Here is a 14,351-nt window from a genome sequence, read left to right as displayed (position 1 = left end):
AAGATTATGGAGAGAGGAGACAGGACAAGGCGCTTACTCGCAACTGAAATCTTTCATTGAAATTAAACAAATATATACACGAGAAAACGGAGTAGGCGAGCTGCGCATGCGTGTCAAGAATCACGGTAAATGCTTTCAAAGGTAAGGTTAAAATTAAAGTGTAACTATCAAGAAAGTTAAATTCCTTATCATGTATCAAGACGGAAAGGCGGCTGACGCTGTTATCTCCTCTTTATTCCTTGTTATTTCCTATGTATCTCCTGTTTTCTCTGCTGTTATCGCAGGTTCTCCTTACTTCATTGTAGTCGCCCGATATACGCTCACGATAACTCTTATCGATGTTCCACAGTGCTTGGCAGGTCACACCGTCCTCACCCAGGGCAGCGCGGCGTTTGGAAAGGCTGGGCTCAGAAGAGTGAAGTCAGCCTCGTCCATCTAGCAGGCTAGACCATAGGAAGCAGTTATTGTACCCTGACTTGTCGAAGCACGAAGGTCGTCATATTTGGTGTCACTAGACATAAGAGACGCGAAAAGGTCTTCAAATGCTTCCACTTGAACTTTTGGTGACTAGCCCGTCTGTATGCAGCCGTAGGATTCTTGCAGACTTCGGGAGTGCGGAGAGCCTTCAGCATGCGCCAATCACTCGAAATCACTTCCAGTATGCAGCAACTACATAAAGCTGCGCATCTCTTACGATGAGGACGTTTTGTATGTCGCTGTATGGATGCACCAACGCGGTTATGCAGAGTCGAGTCGGTGCTTTGTTTAGGGCACTACGCCCGCCTATAAGGGTGACGTCGACATGAGCGAAGCCGCAAAAGCTTAAGATCCGTGTTTGGTTTACCGACACTCCGTCGTTGTTCTGCTGTTGCTTGTAAACACTCACTTATCAGTTTGAGCAGAGTGTCTTGAGATGGTATCTTTGATATCACCTGATGGAAATTGTCCCAGTTTGTTACTGTACAGACCAGCCGGCAGTCTGTCGGCCCGCAGTATGTGTTGGTGTTGACCAAATGGGTAGGTGATCTGAGCTCCACGGGCCAGCTTCGCATTACCAGGCTAAGCACACATCTCTCGTTGATATCGCAAGGCCTATAGTAGAATGCTCCTTTCCTCTACCTATAAATGTAAGTGAACGGCGATCCATTTTTTGCAGATCAATCTTGATAATGAGCTCGTTAATCTCTGATCCACGATTATCCTGGGGCCGGGAACACGATCGCTGATGGTTGGCATTAAAGTTTACACATAACACAAACGATGCACCACAGTGAGACACTATGCACTCAAGTAGTGAGGTGTCTGGTAGGCCGGTTGTACGTATGCCACCGTCGTGGTCACAGCCCTAAAATTCACAGTAACACCGGTACACTCAACCTCATATTCATAGCTGTCGTCTGTGCCAAGAACCGTGAAATCCAAGTCAGTGCGTACGTATAATGATGCTTTTGAAACATGGCACGAATGCGCCGCATCCACACACTGCAAAGAGCCACAGGCTGGTTCCGTGCGTCCAGCGTTACTGTGGAAACGCACAAAGCCTGGCAGTCGATATTCGTCTTTCCTTACGATAGTCTGAAGTGCTATAACATGTGGTGGAGTCTTCATAGTAATGAGTCGAAGAACTAGATCAGCGTGTCGTTAGTCGCAGCGACCTGATATTCCACTGCAGCACAAAGGGCCGAGTTCGCTGACAGCTCTTAAAATTATTTCCGGTAACACGTCTATTGAAGGCCCTCGAGGACTGGAACGAGGGCCTCGAAAAGTTGCTCTCCTGCTGATGGTGCTGGTGTCTGACGACCGGCAATTCGAGATCTGATAATGTTGACAAGCACCTTCAAAACATTGGCAAGTTGCACACCATTGTTGGCCGAGACCGGTTTATGTGCTGTATTTGCAGTGTTCACTGTGTCGCAGCCTTTGTAGAGGCTTGGTCCGACGAGCTCGATTGCGCACCGCTGGCCACGACGAGTCTGAGGGGCAGAAACCGTCCCTCTATTTTCGATCCGTTGTTCCTTTGTCATTTTTTTGAACGCATTGTTTTTTGCTTAGTCCAGGCGTTTGCAGTCGTTGGAGCACCACGACGGTGACGCGAGCTTTTATCTCCTGTTGCCTTCTTATTGGCTTTCTCTTTTTGTACATTTAAATGATATTTCAATGATGAACATCTTTTATCTGTTGCCATATGGTCGCATTTACAGTTAGGACACTGTTATCTCTTACTTTCAGAGGAATCTACAAGGTGATTCCTACTGCGTTTAGCGCAGACAGGATGTATGGTGCAAAAGCCCTGAAGATAGCTAATTTTAAGCATTTATAACATTGTAAGTGCCTTGCTATGAAAGGCTGCCTGTGGAAAGCTTCCCAGTATAACAAAGGCTGGAGTTGTGCGGTATCCTGTTCGGATAGTATCTTCATACACTTTGACGAGCCCAGCCTTTGAACGCTAATTTTCTTCTGGAACGGCGGTGCTTGGCAGGTATAAAGGCATGCGATATAGTACATATGGACGCGTATATTCTACTTAGAAGGCAATGACGATGGCGGCAATAACGGACTCCGTCTAGAGGGTGGCTGAGATTTTGGAGGGGGCGAAGAAGACGTGCCTCGGTTCTGTTTGTTTTTGAACAGGTTGTCCTGTTGTTCTTGAACGTCTGCCTGTCTTCTGTCCGCGTTGTACCGTGACACTGGTGGAGGCGCGGGGTACTGAGTTCGCCTGATGCCCCGGAGTCCTTCTGGGAGTCGTCCACCTAGCCCGGAGGCATTGTCAACAGTTACGACACCCGTGCATCGCTTTAGTGGCCGACTGGTAGGCCTTGCCCCGGAGTTTTCCCCTCTTCAACCTCCTCTCTCCGGCAGCAGCACACATTTCGTAATGGCCGAAACCAGCTCACCGCAAGCGCCCCAAAGCAGCCGGTTTCACCAATCCACAACAGGTAACCGTTCTGCATCCACTGGTTCCCGATCGCTATCGCGGTGCAGTCTTCGAAGACATTGAAGACTGGCTTGACAAGTATGAACACCTCGCACAGATGAACCAGTGCACTGAGCAGCAAAATCTCTCCCACGTCTATTTCGCCCTTGACGACAGTGGCCGCACTTGGTACGAGAACCGTGAAGCTAGCCTGACGACATGGAATGACTTTCGGCAGAAGATCACGGATACTTTTGCAAGTGCCGACCGACGCAAGCGCGCCCAGCAGATGATGGAGCTACGGGTGCAACAACCTAATGAGTCGGTCACAATGTTCGCCGAGGACATGGCCCGCCTCTTTCGTAGAGCGGACCCGAACATAACCGAAGATAAAAAGTTGCGCTACCTCATGCGAGGTGTAAAAGAGCAGTTGTTCGCGGGGCTTGTGCGGAATCCACCAGTCACCGTCGCTGACATTATCAAAGAGGCTACGGCTATTGAACGGGCCATTCATCAACGGTGCAGGCAGTACGATCGACTGTCCACCAGCAATGCAATCAATGCCGCCGCAGGGATTGCCGGGTATCAGAATTCCTTGCGTGAATTGATCAGAGAACTTGTCAGAGAGGAAGTGCAAAAGATTCTGACACGGACGTTGTATAGACCTGTAGCATCAATCGCCGAAGTGGTGCGCGACGAAATCAGGCAGGCGTTCCCGGCAGCCGATTTTCAAGATCACCAGCGTCCCATGACTTACGCCGCCGCTGTCCGATGTCCACCACCCGTCACAACCATATCGCCGTACCACCAGCCTCCAACAGTCGCTCCTTGGTAGCCGCCGCAAGAGGATGCTGCGAGGCGCGCATCCGTTATGCCGCTGCAGTCACACCAGCAGCCGTCGTTCGCCGCCCCTTGGTCAACGCCGCAAAACGACGCTACGGGACCGCCGCAATTTCGGAAAACCGACGATGGTGCACCGTTGATAGGCGATAACTTTGATTTCACTGCGGAGGCGCTGGTCACATTTCGCGTAATTGCTGGCATCGTGCCACATCATTTTGGCCTCGTCGTCCATGGTCCTATGCTCTACGTGAAAATTACGATTCTATGCTACGCCCCGACGACGCTACTTTTCGGGAACCTCCACAGCGCACCCAAATGGCGAATCCGTGCCCAACGATAGGTCCGATTTCGGCCGTCGGTCGCGTTCTACAACCCCTCCACGTCAGATGGCTTCACCTACTGGACGTACTTTCGCTGACCTCCGAACACGAAGGTCGGCCAGCCCACGCCAGGGAAACTGAAGGCGGCGCCCTCTGGGCGTAAGGTTGCAGGCCCGCCGCAAGACAATAAAAAGCCCCCAACACTCCCTCTGCAGAACGCTGTGAAGCCGATAAACACCGAAGAAATTGTGAACGCCGACATTGATGTTTTGGTGGACGGACGGCCAGTGACAGCGTTAAGGCCAAGATATAGTCCGGCGTTCTCGGCGCGCCAGGCCGCGGCAGGCGAAGTCGGATACGCTGCGCTAGCGCCGCCAGGGGTGCAAGAAATTTGCTTCCTCTAGAGTTCGGCGTGCGCGCGCAGCTCGAGGCTGGCGCCATCTGTGCGTCCGGGAGCGCAACTTCAACGCCGCGGCGAACAGCTGTTTACATGGCGCATGCGCGTCTTGCATGTACCCTCGCCGTTCGGGTAGCGCGCGCGCTTCTCGTTCCGCGCGCTGTTTGTGCACTAAAATGAAAACTTTTGCGGGATGGCGTTAACTTGTCCTGACAGCCAGAAAAAAACAACATAAGGTTTTACGTGCGAAAACCACTTTCTTTCTGACCAGGGGTTCTTTAAGGTGTACCTAAATCTAAGCACACAGGTGTTTTTCGCATTTCGCCCCCATCGAAATGCGGCCGCCGTGCCTGACAGCCAGAACATCGCACTCATATTGCTAGTATTTCGGCTACGTCAAAAACGGAAGCGGACCATGCATGTACATGCGAAAGCTATTCGACAAGCGCCCTCAACTCGGCGACTACCACCAGCTAGTACAGGAGCTGCGAAATGCAGCTTACCTGTGGCGAGGCCACACTGCTTTCGTATAGCTTCCCACGCGTTGTTCTTGCGCTCTGTGTCGCGGTAGTCCATGCGTTTCACATCGTATACACATGGAAGGTTGCAAATCGCTTCAAGCAGGCGTCCTCACTCGCGCTGTCATCCCGCACGGGTGTTGAAAAAACCACAGCCGCACTGTCAGTACGCGCACCGCAGGCCGCCATTCTGCCTTCTGCTCGCTGCCGCTGCAGCGCGCAGTGCATTCTGGTCTAGCGGCAGCCGCGTGAAATAGAGCACGCTCTATGTCCGCGCCGGCGGCGTTGTGCTCGCCAAGCGCGCCTGGGCACGCCGGCTACGCCGTGACGCCGGACTGTAGAGTGCGCGCTTTTCACCGACGTCGCTTAACCGCGACGCGCGTGGCCGCGCGCGCGCGTTACGCCGGACTATATCTTGCCCTTTAGTCGACACCGGTGCTGACTTCTCGATAATGAGTCAGGTACTCGTCCTCCGCCTGAGCAAAGTAAAGACGACATGGTCGGGACCTCATATAAGGACGGCCGGCGGTCAATTACTGAGGCCTACTGGATGATGTGCTTCTAGATTTGATATGGGGTATTCTTCTTTCGTGGCCGCTTTCATCGTTCTGCCTGTGTGCTGTAAAGATTTGACTATTGGAATGGATCTTCTGAAAGAAAATGGCGCCGTAATTAACATCCCGGATCGCATGGTGACGTTTTATAAGAGACCTGGTTTAGTCTATTGCCTATCGCTGCAAAACCACTCCTTTCGTCTAACAGAAGACGACGTTGTCATCCCACCTCGATCATGTACCCTTCTTTCGGTAGTAGCATGTGACGTACCGTTTCATTGCGAAGGCGTTCCCGACCAAATAACCACGTTGTTGTTCACTCATGGTATCACGGTCGCAAGAGGAATCGTAAATGTCACCGACGGGCGCACGAACCTGTTGCTAACAAATATTAGCACAGAGCGACGGCGCCTTCCGAAGGGCACGGTTGTGGCTTATTTTGATCGTGTTGCGGATGTCCGCGGCTGCTGTTCACTACTCGAAGAAGCACCTACGCAAGACCCAGCTCCTCTACTTGACGTCAGCACTGCTTTGTCGCCACACGATCGAGAACGGCTTCTTACACTACTGGACCAATTCAGCGACTGCTTTGCGTCGACGTCCAGCGTCGGTCGGACACCTCTAACAAAGCACCGAATAATTACAGAGGATAACGCAAGACCAATTCACCAAAATCCTTGTCGTGTTGCTCCCAGCGAACGTGAAGCCATACAACAATAAATGACAAAAATGCTTAAAGACGACGTGATCCGACCATCAATGAGTCCCTGGGCATCTCCTGTAGTTCTGGTCAAGAAAAAGGACGGCAGCTTGCGTTTCTGTGTGGACTACCGAAAACTAAATCAGGTAACACAGAAAGATGTGTACCCGCTGTCCCGTATGGACGATTCACTCGACAGGCTTTGACACGCGCGTTACTTCTCTTCAATGGATATAAAAAGCGGATATTAGCAAATCGACGTAGACCCGAGAGACAAAAAACTGCTTTTGTGACACCAGACGGACTACACGAATTTAAGGTCTTGCCTTTCGGCTTGTGCTCTGCCCCTGCTACGTTCCAACGCCTCATGTACACTGTGCTTCCAAGCCTGAAGTGGAAAACCTGCTTAGTATACCTCGACGATGTCATCGTGTTCTCCGCAACATTTGAAGAACATCTCGAAAGGTTTGAAGCGGTTCTGCAGTCCATCCAGTCCGCCGGCCTCACCCTGAAACAGGAGAAGTGGCACTTTGGCTTTGTGGAACTACAGTTTCTTGGTCACGTCGTCAGCCACGCAGGTGTCCGCCCGGAGCCCGAAACAATTGCTGCCGTCGCACAGTTTCCCGTACCATCCAATAAAAAGGCTGGCAGGCGCTTCCTCGGCTTCTGTGCCCATTACCGGCGGTTTATTGCAGACTTCGCTCATTTTGCGTCGCCGTTAACTCGCCTGACGAGAGACGACGTTGCTTTTGTATGGGGCGACGAAGAGCAAGGTGCATTCAATGACTTGCGGGAACGTCTCCAGACACCTCCAGGGCTTGCTCACTTTGATGAGACCGCTCCTACATTGCTCCACACTGATGCAAGCATTGTTGGCTTGGGAGCTGTTCTTGCGCAACAACAGGAGGGTACAGAAAGAGTACTTGCCTATGCAAGTAGAACACTCTCACGCATAGAGGCTAATTACTCCACGACTCAGAAAGAATGCCTCGCCATAGTATGGGCGGTTATGAAATTTCGCCCATATTTGTATGGTCGCCACTTCACAATTATAAGCGACCACCATTCACTGTGTTGGTTGACAAACCTTAAAGATCCTTCCGGACGACTGGCGCGTTGGAGCCTACGGTTGCAAGAGTTTGACATGACTGTCAAGTACAAGTCGGGGAAACGACATGCGGATGCTGACTGCCTGTCTCTATCGCCGATATAGTCGGCTGCTTAACCCGAAGAAGACTCGGCATTTCTTTGCGTTCTGGACACATCCACCATCGCGCAACAACAACGGGACGACCCTGAGTTGCTTGAACTCATCAATTACTTAGAGGGCAGATCTGCGAAACCACCTAGAGTTTTCGCAAGAGGATTGTTGTCGTTTTGTTTGCGGACGGAAGTACGTTACAAACGAAACTTTTCTTCGACCGGGTCCCCCTATCTGCTCGTAATTCCTGCAGCTCTTCGTACGTAAGTACTTGAAACCTGTCACAACGAGGTGACTTCTGGTCACTTAGGCTACACGAGAACGCTGGCCAGAGTGCAGTAGAGGCACTACTGGCCGAGACTTAACACCACCGTGAAACATCACGTTCGCACTTGCCTCGACTGCCAGAGGCGCAAGTCGCCTCCGTCAAAAGCAGCCGGCCTCCTACAACCCGTCCAGGTTCCTCGAAGACCATTTGACCAAACGGAATGGATATATTGGGCCCACTTCCTACTTCTACTGCAGGGATTCGCTTTGTTATCGTCGCAACCGACTATCTCACACGTTACGCTAAAACAAAGGCAATCCAGAGAAGTACAGCAGGCGAGGTGGCGCGCTCTTTCATTGAGCATGTTGTGTTGCGACAAGGCGCAACATCCGTCGTAATAACAGACCGAGGAACCGCATTCACGGCTGCACTGTTAGATCACGTCTTGCTGCTAAGTGGAACGTTTCATCGGAAGTCAACCGCCTACCATCCACAAACCAACGACCAACGAATTAACAGAACGCCTAAACAAAACAATTGAAGACATGCTCTCCATGTACGTGGATGTTGAACAGAAAAATTGGGACAACATCCTACCTTATATCAACTTTGCATACAACACGGCGAAACAAGAGACAACGCGCATGACTCCGTTCACCCTTGTTCACGGACGGGATGTACGAACGATGTTGGATGCAATGCTTCCACACGACTTTGATGACACTTATAGGGACGCCGATGTGTTTACGCAACGCGCAGAAGAGGCTCGGCAGCTCGCACGCTTGCGGATCTGCCAGCAGCAAGACTACGATTCAAGGCGCTATGATCTTAACCGTCGAATGGTCATCTATGACGTCGGCGACAGAGTGTGGGTTTGGACACGTATACCAAAACGAGGCATCTCCGAGAAGCTGGTAAGACGATGCTTCGGACCATATCGAGTATTGTGCCAACTCGGTGATGTCACGTACGAGGTCGTCCCCGATAGTGCCACTTGTACGCGGCGCGGCACGCATTGCCCTGAACTTGTGCACGTTGTCCCCATGAAGCCGTATGTAAGCGAATAACTATGCGAGAGAGTCTTACTTGCGCGAGTGACACTTCTGGTTTAGCATCGGGGCGATGCTCTTTTAGGGAGGGACAAATGACGCGTATATTCTACTTAGAAGACAACGACGATGGGGGCAATAACGGACTCCGTCTAGTGGGCGGCTGAGATTTGGGAGAGGACGAAGAAGACGTGTCTCGGTTCCGTTTCTTTTTGAAAAGGTTGTCCTGTTGTTCATGAACGTCTCCCTGTCTTCTGTCCGCGCTGTACCGTGACAATATTGAGTCAGAAAGCTCACAATCAGCAGCGTCTGATCCTACTGAAGAACTGAACTGCTTCATGTCATGGGTGGTCTGTGTTGGCCACCAGACGAGTCCAAGACCATGTCTTCCATGGCAAACTCTGCGGGGACGATCTACAGCAGAGTATAAGAGTCTTCAGGATTCAGCACAAACTTGGCTGCCTGTTACTGATGCACATAAAAGCTCATAAATAGCGAACAACTTCAGAACCAGAAGATCCTCCAACCTAAATGTACCAGAACCCCGATCGCATTACGAGTCACCCCGTAGTGTGGGACTGCGGATACGTGTTGCTGCCTCGAATTCCTTAACGTGGGCCTAAAGAAATTCTTCAAAATTCCGAAATAGAAGCAACAACCATCTAGTGTACAACTCTTTAACTGCAATAAACACCGCCTCACTGTTGTGTAAGCTGCACTTATAATATATCTAAGGCGAACAAAATTAAAGTATTATGCACCGTTCTTAAAGCCACTATAAATGTCTGAGTGGGTCTTTTGCAATAATCCTCCGAAATATTTATTAATTTCACCTAAGCTGTAACTTTATAGACGGCATCAAGTGAAAGGCATTCTTTGGCGACGAAAAACGAAGACGTCGAAAAATTCAGAGCTAGCAAAATATTCAGTAAAATGGCGCAGTGCACTTCATAATTCTTAATTAGGTTCTTCAATGTGTTATCGCAGCGGAACAGTTCCGCAGAAATACGGTCACGTCGCAAGTTGATTTTGCCACCGTTCAGAAACGCGCACCACGCCTTTTAGTCTTATGCAGCTCAGCAACTGCTTGTATCTATTCAAAAACAGTATACACACGTTATTGGAAGGAAACGCTGGCACCTACCTTCGTGATGGTCGCGACGAAGAAGATCAGTATTACCGTGACGTCGACTCCAAAGTGAAAGATGTTCCAGTAGAAGAATGTACGCAGGGCTTTGTACGGTTCCTACGAGAATATGAATAAGTTAGTGGCCCTTCCGCTGCAAGCGCGTAATGGAGAGTGCGCACATGGGTATGTATAGACGCGCGTTAAATCTGCTCTGGGTGGTGTCTCTCTATACACCTTTTCGTCGGGCGAGGAAGAAAATGCGCGCGGCGAGCTTTTTCCTCCCCCCCCCCCCCCTGCGTTGCGCGAACCGGCGCGGTTTTAATGTATTGCTATCGCGCGTTGCGGAACGGTTTGAAGGTGTTCTACTCGTTCTCCGTAAAATTTATGTGATGTCTGTTAATACAAGGTCGTCTGTGCACCGCTGTGGAGCCTTTCGGTCCAGCAGTAACTACAATGTGCAGACACTTGGGCGCGCAGCCAAGCGACGCGCATAATCGGCCGCGTTTTGTGTGTGTATAGTGCTGTGAAATCTTATAGCGCAGCAGCTATGCGACCGTTCCTGCGTTGAGCGTCGGCGTGTCGTCCCTGGTCCTACCTCGTAACCGACGAACGAGCGCAGTGAAGGATGAAAGAGCGAACGCGGAGGCCAGCGAGGAAAGGACGGCGACAACGAAGAGGGCACGCGGAGGAAGGCGGAAGAAGCCACCTTGAATTGTGACGTGAGTACCTTGATGGTGCTCACGTCAGCGCATCAGCGGCGGCGCCGGCCGAGCTGGGGAAAGAAAAAGAACCAGAAAGCTGGCGTTTGAGCATAGCGTTCGCCGTAAAGATTTCCCGGCGAAGATTACGGCTGCATAAGCTGCATTTTCCCGGGAAGCGGCAACTGTGTGGCCAGTCTATATAGCGACGTGCGTCGGGGCCCTGGCAATGGTTTCGGTGATCGGTGCGATGCCTTGATATACCGCGAAATGAAAACACCTTTAGAGCTGCGCTCAAATTTCGCATTAGGGACTATCGTAATCGTCAGTGAACTTTTTTTGGCTATATGGCTTTTCACTCGACGAAGAAAACCTGCCCATTCGAATTGCAAGCGTGAATAAAAACATATGCTGCTTATCTGATCGCTGCGCGTTGGATAGGTTGAGAATACCTTTTGACACACTGAGAACGGAGAGTCCACTGGCTTTATTCAGAAGTAAAGGCAGCTTTGCCGAGTGGCTGTGGTAGCGCCCACGTCGGGTTGCAAGGGGCGATAACCCCCACGTGGAGCCAAGGCAAACGAGGTAAACGTTTTTCGCGGATCGGCGAACACGAATACAGGACGGCCGCTACAAACTAAAAGATAAAAGTAGATGTTCCCGTAAGGCCCATCGATTGCGACCCCGAATTATAACAGCGCCAATAGATAAAAATATTTGGTTAGCTATTGGCATCGTTCTCACGCAAGCACAGTTCCCTGACTCGTTGATGACCTGAGTCACCGAAAGCCTTTACGGAAAGTTAAAGGTACCAGCGCCACAAGGGAGGAAGAAAGAGCCTGAACCGTAAGACCTGCAGTGATTCCTAATGTTAATAAGGTTTCCCATAACCTCAAGAAGGTGGCAGGCTGGTATGGTGTACCCATTGCCTTTTCTTCCCCCGTCAAACTGGGTCGACTCTGTTCGAAAACCGCACGCAAGGAGACCGGTTCGCAAGGCTGTGGCAAGAAGCATAGCACGTCCTACGGGTGATGCGCTACAGGCGTGGTGTACGAAATTCCCCTCGAGTGCGGCAAGTCCTATATAGGACAGACTGGACGCTGCCTAAATGAACGAGCCAGGGAACACGAACTAAATCTAATGAAAGATGGCGTGGCACATTTGCCTGCGCACTGCAAGGCCTGCATGTGCAAACCACGGTTTTCTGAGATTAGGTTTCTTGGCAGAAGTGGATTTCAAACAGCACGTGAGCTTATGGAAGCCTACTATATAAAAAAGAAAGGAACAAATTGCATTAGTTATACATCTATCGTGCTCTATAAATCAGAAACTAGATTGTTTGACCGCTGGGGGTAACGTAGATCTGTGAACAGTCAGCGCATACGTGTATGTATATATATATATTCTTGGGTCACAGCCGAAAATAAATCAGTTGGAAGGGCCGCCCGTGTTGTCTTTATGTGTCTTCCTTTTGCGAGTCTTCAATTGCGGCAAAAAACATGCCTTGTACTAATGCAGTCATCACCTAATAAACTGATGTAGTACGCTTCCAGGATTTCTTGCTTTTCCTTGCCCTTGCTCCTACCAAGAATCTTTACATTGCTTAAGAAAGAGTAACAGCCACATTCATTGCAATGGCGAGGCAAGTTTGCACCGTTATCTGACCCCACGGAGGAGTGTTGCTCACGCAGGCGCTCATTAATACATCGACCGGTTTGTTTTATGTAAACTCTTTCGTATGAGGAAAATGGCGTTACTCAACACAGCGATCCCGGTGCTTGGTAGACCAGCATGATGCATATAAGTTGTTACTATTAGCAGTCTTTACTGTTTTGCTGTGTAAAGGAGTAATATCCGAAGGGGATCACATAAAAAGAATCCGTGGCTTTTTGCGAAGATACAATTTGCGTAAGACGGGTGAGTGCGCCTTAGAGAATGGGACAAACAAGGTCGACAAAAAAATTTCGGTATCATCCTCTGTCACACACAGAAAACGGAACTTGCTAGCGCAAGAATAACACCTCGTATGATCACGCCGCATGTTTGGACAATTCATTCTACAGAACACACATATCTATAAGCCAGCATCTACCACTGCTTCGGACGCTCGCGTATACCCTGGACGGTCACTCAACCACTCAACAAGAGCAATAACAGTATGCTCTTATTACTAACCAAAGCTACCTTGCGCGTGCGCGGAAACGTCCAAAAGAAGAGGTATTCCCTCAATGTAACAATAGGTAGAACGCCAGTAAACAACACTATTTATTGCGTAGGAAAACAATATGTCACGCGTGCTCATCTATCGTTTTCTCTGGGACAGCACTTCAACCGCTACCTTCCAGTGGTCGCTCAGCGCGAGTTGCGCTTGCATCATAATGTTGAACCTACTCGAATGTTTTCGTTGATTCTGTGTGTTGTGTATGCTCTCGCCGAACCTTATATAATCAGATCTTCAACGCGACACAAATTGTGTAGTAGTTTCTGGAAGGCACGTGGGCACCAGCGATTACCCTGCAACTTTCTATGAATCATGTACAAAACCCGCAGATCAAATTTTCGACGATCGAGGACTTTGTGCTCGCCACTAACCTTGTGTTCGAGTGTTACTTGTTTTGCTGGGCACAAGTTCGCCCAATAAATAATTACCTCTCTAAGTCACAGCTTTTACACTACGTAGTTCTCCGCCGTCACTACAACACGACATCCAGTAAAATTGTTTGGCGTTCAGGCACTGGACGCCACGAAATGCGGTGATCCAAGCCCGAAACCGAAGACAACACCAACGTCGCCCCGGACCGTCGAGCTAACGTCATGTTACAAAAACTACCCCAGAGATCAGACTTCTACCCGTGACGACCAGGAAGACCAAGTCGGGAGGCACGATGACAGTCCAAGCATCGTCAGCATCTATCGTACTTCCACAGCCCAGCGAGCCACCGACCGTCTGTGGACCATTGTTCCTATACCCTGAAACCTGGCTGGAGACGTACGAGAGGACCGCGACGCCAAACATCTGCAGCAGCGAGGTCAAGCTATGGCCCATTTATTTTTCTTTGGATGACGCTGCTCGGACCTGACCTGAGAACAGGGAGACCCCCACCCTAGCGCTGTGGGTCTAATTTCGTGAGAACTTCTTGAAGACCTTCACGAGTATCGTACGCAAGGAAAGGGCCGAAGTTCTCTTCCTAACCCGAATACAACTACCGAACGACAACAAAACGATCTCCATAGAGCGGATGACTTGCTTCCTCCGCCGCGTCGATCCCGACATGTCGGAAGAAAAGCAAGTTCAGTATTAAGATACGGGGTGTGAAAGAACAGCTATTCGCCAGATACGCAACCCACCGAAGACAGTCGCCGACTTTGTTCTGGAGGTCATTACAATCGAGAAGAAGCTTGAAATGTGAACCAGGCAATACAACCGCTGTGCGCTCACAAGCTACGCCAAAGCTCAAGCGCTAGGCAACGTCAAAATACGCGATACAGTCAGAGCGGTGATATGGGAAGAGCTGCATAAGTTGAGCCCCAGCTCGCAAACCTAGGTGCCTCGATCGCTCACATCGTCAAGGAAGAACTGCAGCGGTCACTGGAAGTAGCGGAGGTTCCTGCATCGCCGAAACCCAGCCGGAAGCGAAGGCCTCCTCCGCCATCTACCAGCGCTAAGGTCCCCCTCCGCGCCCGCGGCATGACCACGTAACGCAGCAGTTCGATCGTCCGGCTCCGTCGCCACATCGCCCACGCGTCGGCCAGCGCATCT

At 50.5% G+C, this 14,351-nt stretch overlaps 1 protein-coding gene across 2 annotated transcripts in view; it reads right to left on the bottom strand.

Moving 5' to 3' along the window:
- Positions 1–14,351, bottom strand: part of LOC135909829 (uncharacterized) — an 81,585-nt gene that overhangs the window by 20,341 nt on the left and 46,893 nt on the right. For both annotated transcript variants that reach the window (XM_065441875.1, XM_065441876.1), the window contains exon 5: positions 9,909–10,010. In XM_065441875.1, coding sequence (XP_065297947.1) covers positions 9,909–10,010 — 102 coding nt within the window. The remainder of the gene's footprint in view (positions 1–9,908; positions 10,011–14,351) is intronic.

This window comes from Dermacentor albipictus, chromosome 1 (assembly GCF_038994185.2).
Source record: "Dermacentor albipictus isolate Rhodes 1998 colony chromosome 1, USDA_Dalb.pri_finalv2, whole genome shotgun sequence".
Classification (NCBI taxonomy): domain Eukaryota; kingdom Metazoa; phylum Arthropoda; class Arachnida; order Ixodida; family Ixodidae; genus Dermacentor; species Dermacentor albipictus.
The sequence above is the reverse complement of the archived record's forward strand: the minus strand, read 5'-3'. Positions and strand labels throughout refer to the sequence as shown.